General features: G+C 45.3%; 2 protein-coding genes and 1 pseudogene across 2 annotated transcripts; 2 read left to right on the forward strand and 1 right to left on the reverse strand.

Moving 5' to 3' along the window:
* Positions 1-356: 356 nt before the first annotated feature.
* On the forward strand, positions 357-18,392 carry LOC144118874 (uncharacterized; annotated as a pseudogene).
* LOC144115239 (uncharacterized) lies at positions 4,248-11,203 on the forward strand. Its single transcript, XM_077649530.1, has 5 exons — positions 4,248-4,519; positions 5,569-5,716; positions 5,989-6,626; positions 7,841-7,916; positions 8,628-11,203. The coding sequence occupies exons 1-5, from the start codon at positions 4,377-4,379 to the stop codon at positions 9,216-9,218; spliced, it is 1,596 nt and encodes a 531-aa protein (XP_077505656.1). The 5' UTR covers positions 4,248-4,376; the 3' UTR covers positions 9,219-11,203.
* Positions 12,139-14,862, reverse strand: LOC144098041 (uncharacterized). Its single transcript, XM_077630605.1, has 2 exons — positions 14,766-14,862; positions 12,139-13,602 (listed from the first exon to the last, which is right to left on the reverse strand). Exons 1-2 carry the CDS (start codon positions 14,855-14,857, stop codon positions 12,261-12,263), a joined length of 1,434 nt encoding a protein of 477 aa, XP_077486731.1. The 5' UTR covers positions 14,858-14,862; the 3' UTR covers positions 12,139-12,260.
* Positions 18,393-20,124: the final 1,732 nt, after the last annotated feature.

Below are 20,124 nucleotides of genomic sequence, written 5' to 3' on the forward strand. Positions count from 1 at the left end.
TTTCGATGGTTCCGTCTGATTACTTCAAGAACAACAAAACTGGCACTGAGCCATTTTGATGATATTGAGTATGAAAAGGCTCTTCAGTTTTTCGAGGAAACATTCGCACTTTTCGAGAGATTTATATTAGTGATGATGAAAGGAAATCTGTTAGGAAGCCATTGCAGGCTGGTGTCATCCTAGCAACATCATCCGTGTTACATCTGCAAGCCCTGTTTCTTGAGAAGTACAACTTCAAGTTCCTGCTTCTAAGCAGGTTTAGCCAAGATGCCCTTGAGAATCTTTTCTCGACACTTCGGTGCAAAAACCCTGTGCCCCGTGTTTTTGAATTCAAGTGTACACTTCGAGCCGCTACAATGTCTCAGTTTCTGCGGCCAAGTAACGACGGCAGCTATGCTGAAGAGGACTTCTTTTTGTTAACTGGCATGGAGGAGGACAAACCTGACGAAAGCAAGATGTATGTTGTCCGTCCATCTGACCTGCTTGACATTGAAAATTTGGAACATGAATCTCTCGAGTACCTTGCAGGGTATGTTGTCGCGCAAATGAAAAAAGTAAGCAGTTGCCAAGCCTGCCTTGAAGCAATGAGCAGCTCAGCCGAGGGCAACAAGCAAACCATGCTGAAGTGCTACAACAAAGAGAAGCCGGCACTAACAGTCGCCTCATCAGCTGTTTTGCAGTTGATAGAGACTGATGAAAGTTATGTGCGCTTGAATGAGGATGGCTTAATAACAAACAGGCTGTCTACATCTAAGCTCCAAAGTAGCATTCAAAGTGCTCTGCACTAAGGCAGTTGTTTCCCTACATTCCACAGCATATCAGGTGCACTGCTTGCCAAATTTTTGAAAACCAGAATGTCAATCCTCGTAAAAAAGAAGCCTTATCCTCCTAGAAAAAAAATCAAAGCTCCTAGAAATGTGGCAGCAGAAGCATTTGAATGCACGTTGCTGCCAGTAGCATTAGGTAGTGCACTGCGAATCCTCACTGCTAATTTTGGTGTGATAGCACTACTTGTGTTATCTCTGTCATGTGGTCACTGGCAACTTCTACTATGTCCTTTAGGGCGACAAAAAGGAGGAATTTGAAGAAAGGAAAGATGGGTGTCTCTGTCATGACCCCTTTAGGAGGTGGCCACGTGAATTGCACTCTATATTCATTAGAAAAAATAGAGGAGGAAGGTCAAAAAAGGAAAGGCGTGCTTTCGTATGCCCTACAATGTTTTCTGCCCTATGTTAAACATCTACCATTTCTTGTGACTTACTCATGATAAGTCTGATGTATCAGAAATATGGCCTTTCCTTTACTACTACAAGTTTGACAATTTGAACTGTTTGCTCTACAAGAACTTTTTTATATCAGCAGAACTGTTTATTGTATGCAGAATGTTCTGCCCACTAGGCAGGATCTCCTAACTGTATTCTGTGCACTGCGTATGTCAATAAACTTATTATAAGTTTCCTACAATGCTCTGTTTCATAAACAATTATTCTATAGCCATAGCTACAAAATATGAATTTGTGACACAATATTTCAATCAATAACGGCATTGAAATCGTTGCTGCCAAGTTACTAATCATAAAAAGAAAACTGTAAAACCGCCGGTCTCTTGCACGCAAGTGCGCGTACACACACGCGAGCAAACAAACAAAAAGGTCACGCCGACGAAGTTTCATTCAGTTGCTGAGTCGCGCGATTAGATCGCGTAAGCAGCAAGAATACTCCATGGCACGCTCCATACGGCCGATGTAGAATGTCGCGATAGTTGCACAGTTGAACACAGGGGCTGAAACACAGTCTAGTGGTCGGGTAACAGCCGCAATACGCCACACAGTGAACGGCAAGAGGCACTGTTGACACTCATTTGCACACACACGCACTGGCGGCGTTGTTTTCCGCGAGGATCAGCGAAGTAATGTAGCAGGTTTTCCAGTGCAGGTGACTACCAGCCTTCTTTTTCACGTAAACTTTTTCTCCATGGTAACCGCAATGTGTACACAGCACACGTATACGCAAAAAAAACCCCGCACAGCAACGAAACCAAACGCACCCAACAGCTAGGGTCCCTAGAAATACGTGCTAGTCTGCCGTTCGGGCGGAGCTCCCTACCGAACCGGTTGGCTTCGCCTCGAATGAATGCGCAGGGGGCGCTGCACACAATCGGAACGTCGTGCCTGCAGGGACTGTCGTGCCGTGCCTGCCGTGGCTGCGGAAGTGTTGCGCGCTGCTTTTTGGCCGCAAGACCAGAATACTGGTGTTTTTTTTCCAACTACGTGAACGCTAACCTGCGTGTGTGGTGGTGTGCGTGTGCTCAAAGAAATGTGATCGCGTCATGTCTAGACAACGTGACAAGCGCGACAGCACGTGTTTATTGCCGTGACGCAAGAGCGACTGCCGATCATTCAAGGTGAAATGCTCTCTCTTCAGGACACCAAAGGACGCAGAGAAGAGGCGACAGTGGGAGCGCAACATCAAGCGCGGCGACAGAGTGCTCGACGAAGCTAGTGTCGTTTGCGAGCGACACTTCGAACCGTGCTTTATTGAGCGAAGTTTTAAGACTGTGATTCACGACAAGGTAGCGGAAATTCCCCGAGATGTGCCGCAACTCGCGAAGGATGCGGTTCCTACACCGTTTCCTGACGCCCCAAAGTATATCTCGAAACTTCTGCCTCGGAAGAGGAAGGATAGAAACTTGTGCGAGCAGAAGCAATCGCCGGGAGTCAGAGCACCACCAAAGAAAAAAAAGCGCATTGATCTTGAAACACCAGTGGAGGTGATTGAAGAATCTAGCGGCGGTGGATCATGTGACGCGATTCTGCTCAGGGAATGCAGAGAGCTGCAGCCACCACCACCTAGGACAAATGTCGACCTTTCGGATGCTCGGGAAGTAACATTCGCACAGTGCCACACAAGTGAGGGCGGCTCTCAGGACGCCTTATACGTAAATCGAGGAGTTCTGCTTTGTCGCAGTGATTCGAATGACGCTGCCATGAAGGGTACTGTGTGTATTCGAGGAAAAAAAAGTGAAGAAGTTGAACGTCAAATCCACAGAAGAGGCAATAAATCTTCTTCAGGACATTGCAAAACTCAGTTTGTGCCCTGGCTGCGGATTGAAGCCTATCAGCAATTCCTTTACGGCTTCAAATGGGCGTTACTTTCCTGTAAACTGTTCCATTCTTTCGGATACAGCATGCATAGCTTGCAAATACTTACGAAAGCTAACTCAAAACACCCTGTCAAGGAGGAAGAAATCAAGAGTGCCGTGCCTAAAGAAGACGCCGACTTCAAAATCTCGGGCAGTGCGACGTATTAAAGACAAGATGTCAAAGGATGGATGGCAAGCTGCGAAAGGCTCTAGATGAAATGAAAAATGAAAGTGAACAGCTTTCAGCAACTGAGTTTGAAAGAAGAGTTAGTGGCCTTCCTCCTAAGCAGCAGCTTGCTGTCAGAACTTGTTTTGAGGGTGTCAAACGCTAGTCAACGAAAGGGATGGCATATTCCAATGAGTGGCTACTTGAATGCATTCTGATGCGACTGAAGAGCCCAAATTGTATTAACATATGCGAATACACAACATCCTGGCTCTTCCAGGCAAAACATGCTTACAAAAGCGCATCCACAGCTTCAAGACTGGGTTTGGTTTTAACCCAAATATATTTAATGCTTTATCCCAGAATTCGCAACATATAAATGAGTTCTCACGCAGACGAGGTATCGTCTTTGATGAAATGAATATCTCCGAGCACCTTGACGTGAAATCAACTGGTGAGTGGTTTTTAAACCTTACACACACCCGTAAGTAAGCTTTAAATGAAACATGTGGCAACTGTGTTTTTGTGTACACTACTTGTATTTTTTCAGGTGAGCTGGAAGGATTCTTCGATCTTGCTCAAAAAGACCAACTCTTTGACCATGGCATGGTAGTTCTGTTCCAGCTTTTCCAGGGTAATTTATTTTTCTAACATATATGTCGGATTTGTCACGTTACTGTTAAAACGCTGAGTTTGTGGGAAAAGTAAATTTGCTGTTTTATCTTTCTAGGCAAGTCCTTGGGATTTTCGCCTCACGTGGCAATGTCAAGGCGGACAACTTAGCCAAGATCATCATTGAGGCGACAATTCTCTGAGAGAGGGCTGTATTCTTCGTTTACTATGTCACGTGCGACGGAGAAAGCTGGAATAGATCAATGTGGAAGCGTTTTGGCATTCGAGGTAACTGCTGAACTGGATTCAATAGACCGATCCCACCGCCTAGTTTCACTGCGCCACCGCTGCCGCGGTGCATGCTGGTAGATGTAGTCACCCGGCCGCTGCAGCCGCGCGGATTGCCTACGCGTCGCGCGTCCGGACGATTCTTAATACGTGTGGAGCTATCCTGCTATGGGAGGATTCACCTGTTGCGTTCCTGGGTGCTACAACAACAGTGCGAGGGACAAAGGCCTCGGGTTTTATGTCTTTCCGAAAGACCACAAACTCCGACAGACGTGGCTTCAGAGGATAAACAGGGCCGGACAGACTGGCAGGTAAGACGGCTTTTTACGATGTATAAAGCTTTTTCTCAAGTAAATTGAGCAGCTTCTTGTATCGGAATGTAAAAGCAGTAGTTGAACATTCCAAAGAATATAATGTTTGGGCACCTGTGCTTTCGTATGCCTCTTCTATAATGGATCGACCATCGTTAGCCCGTTTGTACTTGCACGCCGATGTTTCTTGATGTAGGTCCCCCGTTTCTTTGCTTCATTTTGATTGAGTGCTTTGATTACAAGTAGAATTCTTTTCGACCTGAACGTGGGTTACGTTGTTTCATTCACACCACTGGTAGGAAACACGCATCCGTAGGGGAAGGTAAGCTCACTGACGAGTTTACAGCGGCGACACAAGTAAATGCGAACTGCGCAGTGTCGACGCACTTCGCCGTTCGCATTTCTTTTCGTGGGGCTTCTAGATGTATGATAAAAAAGAGGGTACAGTCGTCCATGACTTTATCGTGAATGACTCTAGAGTCGTCTGTTCTTGTTACCATGCGCTGTGGTACAAGCGCGGTGCAAGAAACGCGGCCGAAACGCGAACGGCAGAGCGGATAGACGCAGTACTTCTTGATTTTTTTTTTACCGCATGGCACAGCCAGGCGTTATATTTGCTATCGACGTAATATGCTCGCTTCACGGGACCCTTGGCAGCCACTTAGCAGGAACATCATGGCCCAAGATCAGGTGAACTTTCACGGATTATCCCAGGGGCTAGCGGTATCTCTAAACTTCGCCTTTAGTTCCGCGATGTTGTTAGCTGGCGTAAGCACGCGACCATTTCATTGCAACTATTGAGCTAAGTGTCTGCAACAGCTGTAAGTTATATGCATTTGTGGTTTTGTAAAAAAAAAAGTGAAAATTAAATCCACCATATTGGCACCATATTCTTGATCAATATGTACTTTTAATCTAGAAAAAGTGTTACTGTAGTAGCGCAGTAAAGGCATACAGCTTGAGCATACCAAATGCATAAAGTACAATGCAGTAGCCCTGGCCGTGCTTTGCAGTATCATAGATGTAATGCTGAAACTTTCTCTACCCAGGTTCTCAAAGTTTGTTCCAACCACGGGACACAGAGTATGCAGTGCCCACTTCGAAGGGGGCAAAAAGACTTACATGGTCCGTGTTCCCTCAATTTTCCCCCTGAGACAGCAAAAGGTGGAGAAGAGGCGACTGCTGACAAGAACTGAGGTGAGATAAGCACAAGGAGGAAAGAAAAAATTGCATGTCATGCTTACGTATACTTCATTTCTATTTTTGGGATAGTTTGACACAAGGAGATGGCTAGATTAATTGGACTGTTGCATAAAAAACAAGAGGGGATATGTAGTAAATTTGAACTCATGTGAAGTAATAAAAACATGTGTGTGCAAAGCATCACCTATGGCTGCATTGCAAACATTATAACATTTCTCAGGTTACTAAAACACATTGCTTTCTTATGTTTTATTTTCACCTTCCAGCCTGAAGTTTCCAGCACCTCAACTGTGTGTACCGAACAACGCGGGCAGGAAGTGTCCGCCTTTGCCAGCAGCAGCAATGAGAGCGACTGTCGACAGCCTGAAGTGAACATACTAATGGACCACTCGTACAGCAGCCAAGAATTAAGTTATGATGAGCTTGTCAAGAAATTTTGTGAACAAAAGCACATTGCAACAGATCTCATGGAGCAAGCTGAAACAGCAAATGCACAAGTGGCAGAGCTAAAGCGCCAGCTGGAACGAAGTCGGCTTGATCACGCTGAAACAAAAAAGTTGTGCGACCGTCTTCAGCAGAAGAACAGGTGCCTGAGACTCGAGCTATCATCCATGCAGAGAAAAGTAAAAACTTGCAAGGCTGAAGCTGCTCAGAATATAGAAAACACCTATGAAGAGCTTGTGAAAGATGAGAAAAAGCTTCGCTATTACACAGGCTTCACGTCCAGCGAGCGTTTGGAGGCTTTTTGGTCATTTTTAGAGCCAGATGCGAAACGTCTTCAGTTCTGGCAGATGAAAGAGACGAACAGTGAGGACAGAAAGTTCATCCTGCCTTTGAAGACCCAACTCGTGCTTGTCCTGATGCGGCTACGGCTTGGTCTTGATGGCCTTGATCTTGCATACAGGTAGGCTGTCAACATTTAAACCTTGATACATTTTTATTTGGTACTAAGCGCCATTTGTACTTAATTTTTGTTTGGTTAATAAGTGTGACTCAGAAATGTTTTCCCATCTGTTTACGAAGAAATTTGCTGCAAAACATTTTGTATGAACCCACTGTGCAGTGTAGACAGGCAAATCCGACCAGCCTTTTTGATTTATGCCATTACATTGGTGCATCTTGATTGACAGTGCAGAACCCAATACGATTGTCACTCTTGCTTACATTCACATACACACTATGCGTGTAGGATACCCTGAACAGTCTAACCAAAATGTACAGCTTAACATGTTTTATCAGAAGGGCAGCTGCAGTATATGCAGTTACTCCTCACATAGTAGTACCTCATTGTAGAGGCACTTTGATTCTTGAGTAAAAATGTGCAAAAAGTTAATTACCTTACATTCTTAAAACACATTGTGATGAACAGCTGTTGAGTGCATGACGGCCTTAGTCGCTTATGCTCTGTAAAACTACCAGCTGAATGCCTTAGAGCATAGTGTAGTACAGTGCACTGTAAATTACAGTTTTCAGTTAAAAGTTATCCTTGTTGTTTTAACATCATGATACTTGATTTTTAGTAACGAAGGGGCTGCACGGTCAGTGGATGAATGGATGGAAAACTTTATTTGGTCCTGCAAGTAGCGATAATTAACCACTAAGCGGGTCGTTCCCACATCGGAAGCGGAAGGCCAAGCCAGTGAGCACCATGGGTAATGTGTTAGGACTCCACAATACGATGTCGATGTCCCTGTAGATTCTAGCAGTCCATGAGATTCCCGATGACTTCAAGGAACCATGATGTTTCTTTTATACAGACATTAATATTCCAGGAAATCTTTCTACATATCAATGGATAGTCACGTTGACTGGAGGGCCACACCATACTCGTACGCGTGCCAGCAATAAATTAATGAAATGACCATTACCAAATGCTGCTTTTGTTAGCGATCACTTTCATTGAATGCCGCATGGACTTCTGAAGCTAAGCTAAGGGTACACGCTACATTTCTACTCATCATTTGTTATACTGCCTGCCTTTGCTACTGAAGTTGTTTAAACACCTGTGTTATGGAACCTTTCAACTGCAACAGTAGCTTCCTCTTCTCACTTATTTTGTTGTCTAGGAGCTGCAAATTACTGAAGTGCACATTTTGATAAATGATGTTCTATTAACAGGTTTGGTGTGTCTAAAACCACTGTCTCAAGGATGTGGGCAACATGGTTGGATTTTTTGGACAATAGGCTTTGCCAGGTATGTAAGCATCAGTTCTTTTTGTAGCTAGAGCTACACTACGCCAGCCACTTAGCCTCTTCAGCATGGTCGCACTGACCTTGAGCTGTTGCCTAGCAACCACAACAGCTGGCAGGGCCGTGCGCTCGTCGTGGAGCAGTTGCCGCTCGCATCGCCAGTTGTGCGCATGCGTAGTAGAGGGAGAGGGGCTGTCGCAGTTTGTATATATATACGGTTCGGCGTGGCGGGAGGCGAGCGCTGCGTTTCTTCGGTGTCGCGTCTCGTCTACCGTCGTCGTCGCTCAGAGCCCGCTGTAGAGGGAGACCAAACACATGAGGGCATACGAAGTGGCGTCTCCAGACAAGGGTAGGAAGAAGTCGTGGGTAAAGCCCCTCAATTAAACCCCTGTACCTAGCTGATCGTCCCATTTAGCGGTGACCGGACCCTTATGCGAGGGCAAGGGGGACAATAGCGAGGGTGCAGAAAGGGCGCTGCTGCCTTCACAGAAACGGGCCGCGGCGTTTGGTAGCTCTCACTACATACCAGGTTTAACCAGAGCTAAACCACCGTCAATTTTTTTATGATGTTCCTTATTGTGCCTTTTGTCTTCTGTCTCTTTAATGGTCTTGATGAATCACGACGTCCACAGGGGCCTTGCAGTATTGCAGTAAAACGGGTACTATATATGCATGCATAGAATGCAAATATCGCTGTTTTCATACCTCATTGTAGGTCCCAACCTGGATGCCACCAGAACTATGTGACAAGTACAGGCCAAAAGCGTTCAGCGACAAAGGCTACACTACTGTTGACGGCATACTCGACTGCACTGAAATTTTCATAGAAACACCATCTTCATTCAGAGTCCAAAGTGAAACGTACACTACATACAAAAAACATAATACTGCAAAGGGACTAGTTGTCTGCAGCCCTAATGGATTTGTCACATTTGTATCAGATCTGGCTCCCGGGAGAGTGTCTGACAAAGCACTGACAAATTCTTCTGGGGTGCTGGAGAAGTTTGCACCAGGGCGAAGTGTGATGGCTGACAGGGGATTCACCATTGAAGAAGAGTGCAAGCAGCGGTCCCTGGACCTCAACATACCACCATTCCTGGAAGGACGGCCTCAGCTCTCAGAAGAAGATGAAAATGAGACAAGACTGATTGCTAGTGTGCGGATACATGTGGAAAGGGTGATCAGGAGGATCAAGACATACAGAATACTCTCCCAAGTGTTCCCAAACAGCATGTCTGGACAGCTGAACAAAGTGTGGCACATTTGTGCACTCTTGACTAACTTCGTTGGTGAACCATTGCTGTGAGCAGGTGTGAATTCTCAGTGTTTGTTGTTTGATTTCATGTATGGCGATTAATGTCCCAAAGCAGCTCAGGCTATGAGAGACGCTGTAGTTAAAGGCTGCAAATATTTTACTACTTGGGGTTCTTAAATGTGCACTGACATTGCACTGTATACAATTGCCTTGTGATTCACCTCAATCAAAATGCTGCTGCAGCAGCCAGGTTTGAGCCCGGTCGCTCGGGTTAATAGTCGAGTGCCCTAACCACTCGGCAACCACAACAGGCTCTTCATGTTTGGAATGGAAGGCTGTGCCAGTATGCTCGTACACGTCTTCATCATGATCCATGTTTTTCGTTGGTTGGCATAGCCATTATCAGCCCATGCTCACTGCAGGGCAGATTTCTGTATTAATGTAATGAACCCTGTGCGGTGTCAACTGCATGCACCTGACGTCCCCAACTTCTATTCTCATCCGTCAACAAAACAGCACTCCCTGCTACGCTTGCCCCCTCTCAACACCTCATCTGCTGTTTTAAGGGAGCATCGGTTATGTTTCCTTTGCATTACGTGTCTTGTCCATGCCCATTTCTTCTAGATTTCAACCAGATGTCAATAACTGACTTATGTTCCCCAACTAACTGCACTCATTTCTCGTTGCTTGTAAACACACGATCAATACTACACTACTGGAGAAATCATGTCCTCATTTCTGACACACTTCCTGATTGTAATTTTATCACTTCCTCCATGAAGGACTACCATGGCTGTGAAACTGAGATATTTTTCAATACCTTATTAGATGCCTCCTCGACACTCTTGTTGAAAAATGTCTGCACAACTTCTGAGATTTTAACCAAGCGAAATGTTTTATCACTTATGAAGGCTGTACACAGAAGTTGGTTACATTATGTGCCCTTTTTTTTATCCGCTCATTGATGTTGTGAGAATGGTCCATTGCAGAGTAGGCTTTCTGGAAGCCAGACTGAACATTTTGTTACTCCAAGCATGTTGGGGATGATCATTCATACATGTTGTATATAGAACAGACAGCAAGTTGAACAGTTCAATTCTTCAAGTAGTTTACATCCGCACCTTTTAAAGTGCTATCATTCCCCAAAGCCTCCAGCATGTTCAAGGCTGTCAGCCATTGCGTGCCGAGCATGACGAGCTTTCCTAGCAATTGTCTCCATTTCCTTTCAATAGACTCAACTTTGATAGTACCAGCGCATAAAAAAGAAAATTACTTATGTATTGCAAAACAGAACGGCTTAACTGTTGCTATCGCAGTCAGTCTGTTTGAACATGTTCTGCAGTCCAATGCCCTCATAAAACTGTGGAAAAAGGCAGCTATTTGTCGTCAATATACTGACAATGCTCCAGCACAGTGGGTGTCATTCTTTGACTTGGAAGTATGTGTTGACTAAGCTCAGCTTTCAAGCACATAATTCAGTAGATAGTCATCTTCATGCCTGGGCATGGTCACGTGGTTATCAAAACATCTGAAATCCAAGGAATGATTTGTGCTTCGTTATAAGCCACTCAGTTTGTCTAAGAGAGGTTTATGTACAAACAATAAAAGCAATGTTTAAGGAAGCATTCATTTTTACAACAGGAGTCTCTTGTGTTATCTTAAATACCATTGACTTTCAAGTCACCGGTGAACTTAAAATTTTTTTTGAATACTTGCACAGATCATGACTGCTATGATTTGAAAATTGTACTCAACAGCATCCGAACAATGTCACTAATTATCGTTCATTTTATACTACCAGCCAGAAAATGCTAAATTGTGTACTAGACTAGATTTATTATTACCGATTGCTTCAATGTGCATGGTTCTTTGTCCTCACGGTTAAATGATAAGATTATGGTGAGTAGTACCATATGCATGCCCATGATGTTTCTGTGCAATGTATTAGTACACCTATGCCTACATACAAATGGTGTTTGTGAATGGCCACATGCAGTACAAAGATAGACACTTTACAAGCACAGCTGCAGGGGTTAGTTAGGCTACTTTAATAACGAGGTAGCTTAACAGTTAACTCTGTCCTCTCAGATCCATAATGCTGCTGATATACATTTGTGCTGATCACAGGCAAGTACCCAAAGTTCGAGAAAAAAACGACAATACCAGTTGGACGAGTTGGTGCTGACGATGATCCATAACAGCACGACAGACGGGACAAAGAAGAAGAAGAGACACAACACACAGCGCTGACTCACAACTAAAACGTTTATTGGCTGCCAGCCAGTTTAAATACTGGCCTGGTGGCCGGGAAAAAAATACAAGCACGCTTGATTTGCGCGATATCAGACATCGGCAGTACATCAGGCACGTGTCAACATACAAGAGTCATTAGTGCAAAATATCACCGCTACGGCAGGCACGAGTTTTCATTCACAATCAAGGTAGCGGTTTTCCTTATCTGACAGGGCTACAGAGGGAGTGCTGATACACTGAAGTCCTAGCTATCGGGTGGGCTTCTATTATTTCCCTAGCTAGCGAGTCGCAGTTCTTACCTATTACAGAGCATTCTTTCTAAAGGGGAAAACAAGCTTTGGAGTCGTCGTCTTCCTCGTCTTCGCCATCTTCGTTGTCTTTGCAGTTTCTGCAATGTTTTGCTACCTGGCCTGTGATAGCGACACGAGAGACATTATATTGGTGCTCCTTTAATCTTTCGTTAACACATCGGCCAAACTGGCAGTGTATCAGCACTCCCTCTGTAGCCCTGTCGGATAAGGAAAACTGCTACCTTGATTGTGAATGAAAACTCGTGCCTGCTGTAGCGGTGATATTTTGCACTAAAGACTCTTGTATGTTGACACGTGCCTGATATACTGCCGATGTTTGATATCACGCAAGTCAACCGTGCTTGTATTTTTTTTCCCGGCCACCAGGCCCGTATTTAAACTGGCTGGCAGCCAATAAACGTTTTAGTTGTGAGTCAGCGCTGTGTGTTGTGTCTCTTCTTCTTCTTTGTCCCGTCTGTCGCGCTGTTATGGATCATCGAGAAAAAAAACAGCAGTATTAATTTCTTCTACAAGCATCAGCATACGTACTTCAGCAGTTGCTGGAAATGTGGGGCAGCAAATACATTGTAGCAAAAAAATTGCAGCGTTTTGCTACCTCTGCGAAGAAATCACTGTCAAAGGGCACGAGAATTTGCACACACTTTTCTTTGCTGTATACGAAGAGTACACAGAAATCCAGGCCGGTCACACCCATCTGGACTTGCACCTGCGTATAATATTTGCTGCTTTTCTTCAGCTGTCCATCACGAAACTGTGTTTTGGCAAAGTCTTCAACCTTGACAGGCACTTTGATTTCCAGTAGCCGTGGTTCACAGCATTTGCACTTCACAAGGCCATCTGGGCTTGCTCCTAGGAAGCTGTGCTTTCTAGAGAGGAAGAGGCCAGTCTCACTAACTTCCAGCTCCACATGTCCATCATTTTGTTCCTGAAAGGCTTGTCGGGCTTCAGGCTCGCACAATAGTCCCCGCTTCATAGCAAATGTTGCCCTAACTTTTCTCACTCCCATTACTGCAGCAGTGAGGCTTCGGGCATCATGTGGTCCCATTTTTGTCTGGCATGTTTTCACCCAAGTGTACACTCTATGTGCCAGTGATGCTGTAATCATGCCTTCCCTGTATCTATGCCAAAGGAGGCAACCACTTTGAAGTCGTGTCGCTGCCTCTAAGGCTGCAACTTCTTCCTGCGTGTAGGGCAACAAAGCGTCCCTCTGTTCAGCTCGCTCCAGCCACCTTGCAGGTAGTCCAGGCACATCTTCAGGGTCTGAACTTTCGGCTTTCTTTCGTTTTGCTGGCATGAAGTCGTTGGCTTCCAAGACATCTGCGAAGCAATCCAGTTTGCTTGCTCTCAACTTGCCATGCAGGTTTATAAGGTGCGATGTGGACAAATTGGTATCCTCACTTCGCAGTGATGAGTACACTGCTCTTCTTTTGTGATGCCTTGGTGCGTCGCTGAGTCTTTCGGTGGTGTCCTTAGAAAAAACAATGTGCTGGAATTGCTCAGTTACTTTCTTAGGGTCTCGGGGATTGTACCACTGACGTTCGCCTTCAGTGCATGCCACGGCATCTGGTACATTAGTAAGGTCATGCTGTGCAATGTGCATCAGCCCATATAAAACACAGCATACATGTTTACACACTCCGCCTTTCCCAGCAATACATGAACAATTGCCGCTTATCACTTCTCCATCACACTTAAGCAACTTGACCCCAACATTATATGCTGTCCGTGTTGCCATAGATGCGAGCACTTGTGCCTTCACCACGGTCTCTGCCGTGTCTTCAGTTGAAAATACCAACTTCTGTAAATGGCCTGACGTGAAAAGCCGCAGGCCACTCTCTCGATGTTTTCGAGCCCCTTTGCTCTCGATGTACCTGCACAAAAAAATAAACTTCAACATTAATAACACTTCCAAGGCTTTTTTTCAAGCATGTACATCTACACATTCCAGCCACAGATTGTGCTATGAAGCGTCCTCAAAAATGCAATGGGTCCATTTACACAGCCTCTGCCCCCCCCCCCCCCCCTCCCCCCATTCGCCCACAAATGTCCACCTCTCAAAATTTTCTGGGAAGAACCCTGATTACTTTGCATACTAAAGTTTTTTAGCACTGTAGAAGCTCTGAAAATAGAGAAATTCCTTCTTCACATGAGCTTAAATCTGGTCTGCACATCCAAAAGAGGCAATTTAGGAGGACTCTGTCGATTAAAGTCACACACTATGAAACCTTGGTGCTGCTTTATAAAACAGGCATTTGGAATCTTCACAAGCCATCTTGACATATTGCAGTCAGTGTATTTTAGATAAGATAATGACTTTGCAAGACATGTACTAGTGCCCCCGAAATCGGCAAAAAGGCACTTAAATTGCTTAATAAGCACCATCCCCTTTCCCACTTCCGAGATTTCACACAGGCTTGAGACTACACCAAACCGAAAGGTAAATGCAGCACACAGATCAAAGTAACAAATTAAGCACTTCTAAGCATTACTTCGTTTCAAACGATAACATACCCAAAGGATGCATTTTGAATAAGTAAAAAGGCGAGTTGCACAGCAGAACTGAAACCGGTTTGGTTTATGGTTTATGGGGGTTTAACGTCCCAAAGCGGCTCAGGCTATGAGAGACACAGTAGTGAAGGGCTCCGAAAATTTCGACCACCTGCGGTTCTTTAACGTGCACTGACATTGCACAGTACACGGGCCTCTAGAATTTCACCTCCATCGAAATTCGACCGCCGTGGCCGGGATCGAACCCGCATCTTTCGGGCCAGCAGCCGAGCGCCATAACCACTCAACCACCACAGCGGCAGAACTGAAACCATTATCATAACGAGTTAATAACACTGAGTTCTGTAAAAACCTTGCAGACACTTCATAATGAAATAAAGAATTTGTACCAGCACACTATTGGTTTGAGAAAAGAAACCAATAAAATTTTTTAAACATTTTACCATGGGCATGCTTCCTCATGCTTCAAATAGGCAATCATCAGTTTTAGAGAACAATGACAGCTTACTATATGCAGTTTGCATACCTAACAATGTGCTCCTTTCCAAAGAAAGGGTTCAGTGACTGTGTTTTGCTGGTCCAGCCTTGACTGTTGTGACTGCGTAGTCCACATGACATGGCAGAATCGTGCACAGCTGTCAGAAATGAAAAAGACTGGTTATACCACATGCCAAGGCAATTTCAAACCGAACACTGCAGGCTCAAGTTCCTGCAGTCTATACACTTTCTGAGGCTACATATTTTGATCATGGCATTTCCACTGTTGTAGGTGAAACAGGAGCATTTAAACACCATGCAGTGCTAAGAAAAAAAGCCAGGCAGTACCAGACAATCAGTGCCTAATAATCCACATATAAACTAAGGCAGTAAACAGGCTGCATATACTGTTCACGTGATACAAACTTCATTTAATGATGCTTGTACCCTACAGATGTCTATTCAATCCTGTGTCATACTCTGCTGTTAATCTGATAACAATTATATTTTCCTAGAGCATGCATAGGCTTCAATGAATGCTGTTTCTCATTTTCATTGATTTTATCATTCATACACTCCCTGAAATCCTTTGAAGGTAGGTACTGTATTGAGGTGAGGGTGCACTTAAAATGCTTAAAGAATGCTGTAATAAGGCAAATCTAAATATGTTAAGTTGCAATTACAAGGAACCCTAAATATCACGTAAGGTTATTGAGCTGGCAATTAAAGATAGGATAACAGTAGGGAAAAGAAAAGGCAGGAATAAGATAAAAATCATAATGCAAAAATCAGTCAAAAACAAACGAAACAATTTACAGGGAAAAAATTACTTCCAGTATTAAATGTATCCAATGCATGAGTGCACTGCAATAGTAAAGCAGGAGTCCAGATAATACAGTTTCGTGAACTGATCTGAAACCACAGCACCTGTAAGGGCCCATTCACACTTGAGAGTCGCAGAGGTCGCGTGACTGTTTTGGTCGAAAAGCGACAGTCGCAAACGGTCGCGTTGGTCGAAAAGCGACAGTCGCGGCCCAGTCGCTCGCTGCTCGATTTTTCAGCCTCGCGATTGCGAGTCGCAAACCGCTGAACCAATCGGCGAGCGAGCCGAGACTTCGGCAACGACGCCGCTCGCGGGTGCACCGAGCGACGAACTCTGCTCCTTGGCTGCCGTAGTCGTCGCTAAGCCTAGCCGTTTTCACGTCGATGCCGCAGCCGAGGGCGTTTCGGAACTGACCAGCGCTGCAACCAAGATGCTACATTTGTCACGGCTTTATTGTGGACCCCGTCTCGTGATAATATACAAATATGGTCGATTTCCGCGACGCCTTCAGCAGCGGAGAAAGCAGACGACAGGCGATCGAGCCGCTTTGGGCAACAGCAGCAAAGCGGCTATGAGAAGAAATTTGCTTGTATCCAGCAGCTCGATATTGGTCAACGGCACTCAAAATTGATTCATTTTTTAAGTTCGACTTCCCAGAGCATGGTATGAACGCGAACAACATACTAGCGCATTTTTCTGACGCTAGCGGTCGGCATCCAGGCTGGCTGGCAGGCCGCCTGTACGGCCGCGGTGCACATTGCCGCTATATCTTCCTCTTCGCTCAGGTCGTCACAGTGCGTACTTACATAGCTAATATCGAGTTACCAGAGCACTTTCGAGGGCCAAGCGCGAGCGCAGGAGACGTGGCCAAAGCAGACGAAACTCTCGAAAGCGCGCGAACGGCGTCATTCCCAAGAGTTCTCATTTCAAAAGAGAATCGAACGAGAAGGCGACCCGCAGGTCGCCCTTGCAAGTGTGAACATCGGTGTTGTCGAGCTGCGGTGTAGTCGCAGGCAACTGCGGGTCGCGCGAGCTCTGCGACTCTCAAGTGTGAATGAAGCTAAAACCAATGCGATACCCCGCGCATATCAACAGAAAAGGAAGAGCAGCAGAAACTTTCGAACGTTGAGCTTTCATGAAAGAGCCAATAAAATTTCATAAAGTACTCACATGACGAAATTTCCTCGATGGTGAAGTCGGAGAGATGTGCGGGAAGATTGCATGTGCTCGATGAGCGCCGATTAGAATGGTACAGCTGTAGTGCGGCTCACGACTCGACTACAACTAGCATGGCGGCGGCGCGACTTCCGGAAAACCGGCGCATGCGCACATTGGCTGGTGGGATCGGTCTATTGCAAACTGTTGTTGTCTCAAGATCATTTGGGTGGTTACGGCGTTATGGTTGTTCAAAGCATTTGCTTACAGTGCTGCCTCATTTCCTTGCAGGTGCGAGCACAGGCACACGGTGCAAGGCGCCACATCCTGTCAGCTCAACGTGCCATCTGCACTTTCTCTCGGACTTCCCCCATCTAGTTAAAAATGTGCTAAATGCATTTGTAGGCAAAAGGTTTAACACACCTGAGGGTCGGGTGCACGTTCAACCGATCCGAGACGCTTGGAAAATAGACAGCCAGAGTGTTTCCCTTAAAGCCATGCCAAAGATCACCAGTATGCTACTGAATCCCAATTCTTTCGAGAAAATCAGACTTGCTCCAGCATTCCAACTATTTGGTGATGACATAATTAGAGGTCTTTTTATTTATCGCACCCACTTAAGACACTCTTATGACTTTGTGGAAGAAACAGAATCTTTCGTAAAAAGGATGAAAAAGCTCATAAGGATAATGACTGCGCGTGTGCCAAAAGCAGCGTTATACCCGCAGTCACCAAACTTTGAATTTTTAAAGGAGTTCCTTGAACACCTCACAGAGTGGGAAAACTATGCAAAGGCCACAATAGGTGGTTTTCTGAGCAACAGCACAGCAGAGGGACTCCGTGTTTCAATTCAGAGCACACTCAGTTTAGTTGCACATCTAGGCACACTTGGCTTTAATTATCTGATGACTGCAAACTTGAGCCAAGACAGGTTTGAAAGCGTATTCAGCATCGTTCGGCAATCATCATGAACTAATGACCATCTGAATGCCGCTCAGTTTTTGGTTAGTGTTAATGCACTCGCATTTTACTATCTTGCGAAACCACCACCATCGGGAAACTGTGCACCAGAAGTTGTCACTTCCTTAGTTTCGGTGCCTCAGAAACAGCCAAGCAGCGAGAATAAGCTGGCTATTCTCGACAGCTTTATTGATAAAGGAGAGCTCAATGATGCAGAAACTGCATTGGTCTCTTGCGCTCCACGTACAAGTACCCCGTCTGACCGTAGTGCCTGTGTGACAGGGAAAAGCCACGAGATGTTAAATTATTATATCGCGGGCTACATAGCTTGAAAAGCACTGAAAAAAAGCCAGTGCACAGACGACTGTGCGTCAGACTTGACGAGTGAATAAGCAGTTGCTATAGAAAATGATCGGGCTGCAGCTTTCACTGCAAACTTTGATAATGGTGGCTTACTCTATCCGTCTGGACCCTTGAAGAAAATTATCACCATCTTTGAAGACCACCTATTTTAGTCTGAATAAGTTGCACGAGAAAAGCATTGTTGACTTCGCTGATTTTTTAAGACATGTAAATTTTCCGTCTCTGGCCTGTGTGAAACATGGACATGAAATTGTTAATGGCATAATCAAATTATATATTCTCATTCGCCTTCGCTTCTACACAAAGTCTATCAACGTTGAGAGGGCAGCCAAGAAAGAGCAGCTGAAGCTGTTAAAGATGAGAAGATGCCAGTAGGTGGTGCAAACAAAAATGTGGGCAGCCTGAGAGCAAAGTGATGAAAATAAATGTGTTCCACAACGATTTTTATTTTGAGCCATAAATTAGTGATCCTTGGGTGTCTGTTGCCTGGCAGTACGTGTGATCTACATTGCATGGGCTAATATTGCAATTTTAATAAGCATGAGATTCAAAGGAACTACTTAGAATGCGTGCTTATGTTCATTATTTCTGTAACTCGGTTGCCTAAGCACTAAGGAATGCTTTCCTGCAGTTTGCCTAAAGCACGTTATTTACAGGGCTCAGGTTCTCCTCTTACATGTTTTAATTGTGCGTGCATCTGGAGGTTTGCAGTGTTCAGTCTGCCTTCTAACTTCATTTAGAGTCCGTAGAATTTGAGATCGGATGGATAGCATGAAAGAAAACGCCGCTGTCAATAGCGCTCTGTCGCGCACACACGGTCGTGGGCTTTAGAATCGTGGGTGATAATTTTTATATAAGGAAGGAATTTTTTTTAAATTCCTCTGAAGGCGGTATTATAATACTTGGCACGGCGTAAAAATTGGGTGTAAAAATAAGCGGATTCGTTTCACCTTCGACTCTGTAGTACACGCACAAATATTTTTTCGAAAAAAAAATCGTTTGCGCCGCTACGCCGATAACTGAAGTGCACATCAAAAACCAAGAAAAGGTAAGATCAAAGAAAAATAATCAGGGCAATCGCATGCGCAAGGGATATAAAAACGCGCAGTGAATTTGTTTCGCGGGGCGAAACACGCGCGTCTACCGCAGACGCCGTGGCTTGCATGGCACGCCGGTTGCTAGCAGCGCCACCGCGGCGATCATTCATCAGAAGCCCTCGCCGCTGCCGGCGGACGGCAGACTAGCAAGTATTTCTAGTTACCCTACAACAGCCACAGCGAATAGCGTGAAACACAAAACAAACTCCTCTCGAGTCGTCTTCGTCTGCGACTGTGTTGCCAACGGCCAGAGACTTCGACTCTTGTCTAAAATGCTACGAAATCAATATTCTTCGGTTTTTAAAATTTTTTGAAGCTAATTTTAGTCTTGAAGATGTAACTTATTTCGAAAAGCGCAAACAGACAAGACCGAAACATCCGGAATGCAGGCTACGGGGCATTCATCCTCTCGTGTTTTTCTTTTAGCACACGTTTTAAATTCAAGGACAGACATGTTCTTTCTACCTCGGTCTCTTTTTTTTTCGCACATGAGAAGATAGGTTCCCCGCTTATGAATACCGTGGGTCATGGTATTGCGAGGTCGTCGTCTGCTACCACGGAGGAAGACTATATAGGAGTGGAAACTCCGCTGTCCGCAGCGACCAGAAAAGGTCACAAGCCCGCGGCGCCACTATCATGCTGGCGGCGCCTGGCGGCCTGGAAAGAAACTACCGCCTGTTTCGGTTGCCAAGGCAACCGGTCTAGCGTGTTGCTCCCGTTCGGCCGCGCGCTCCTGACTTCTATTGAGGGCACTCTCGCGCGCTTCTTTACCGCTGGTAGCCCGAAGAGCAACTGGTGCTACGCTTCAACCATTTGAGCTCAGACACCGACAAGCACTGTTGCTGCTTGACATAAGGGCGCAGAAATACAACGTCACGGAGTGCCCGCTAAAGCAAACACCCGTGTCGTCTGCTTTGAGTGCGCGCCGCGGCTGCTTCTACGACTGCTTCCGCTGCTACGGCTGCTTCCGCTGCTGCTTCTACGACGCGGCGCATGGCGCCGCCACTGCA

The sequence above is a fragment of the Amblyomma americanum genome, chromosome 1, assembly GCF_052857255.1.
Source record: "Amblyomma americanum isolate KBUSLIRL-KWMA chromosome 1, ASM5285725v1, whole genome shotgun sequence".
Taxonomy (NCBI): Eukaryota; Metazoa; Arthropoda; class Arachnida; order Ixodida; family Ixodidae; genus Amblyomma; species Amblyomma americanum.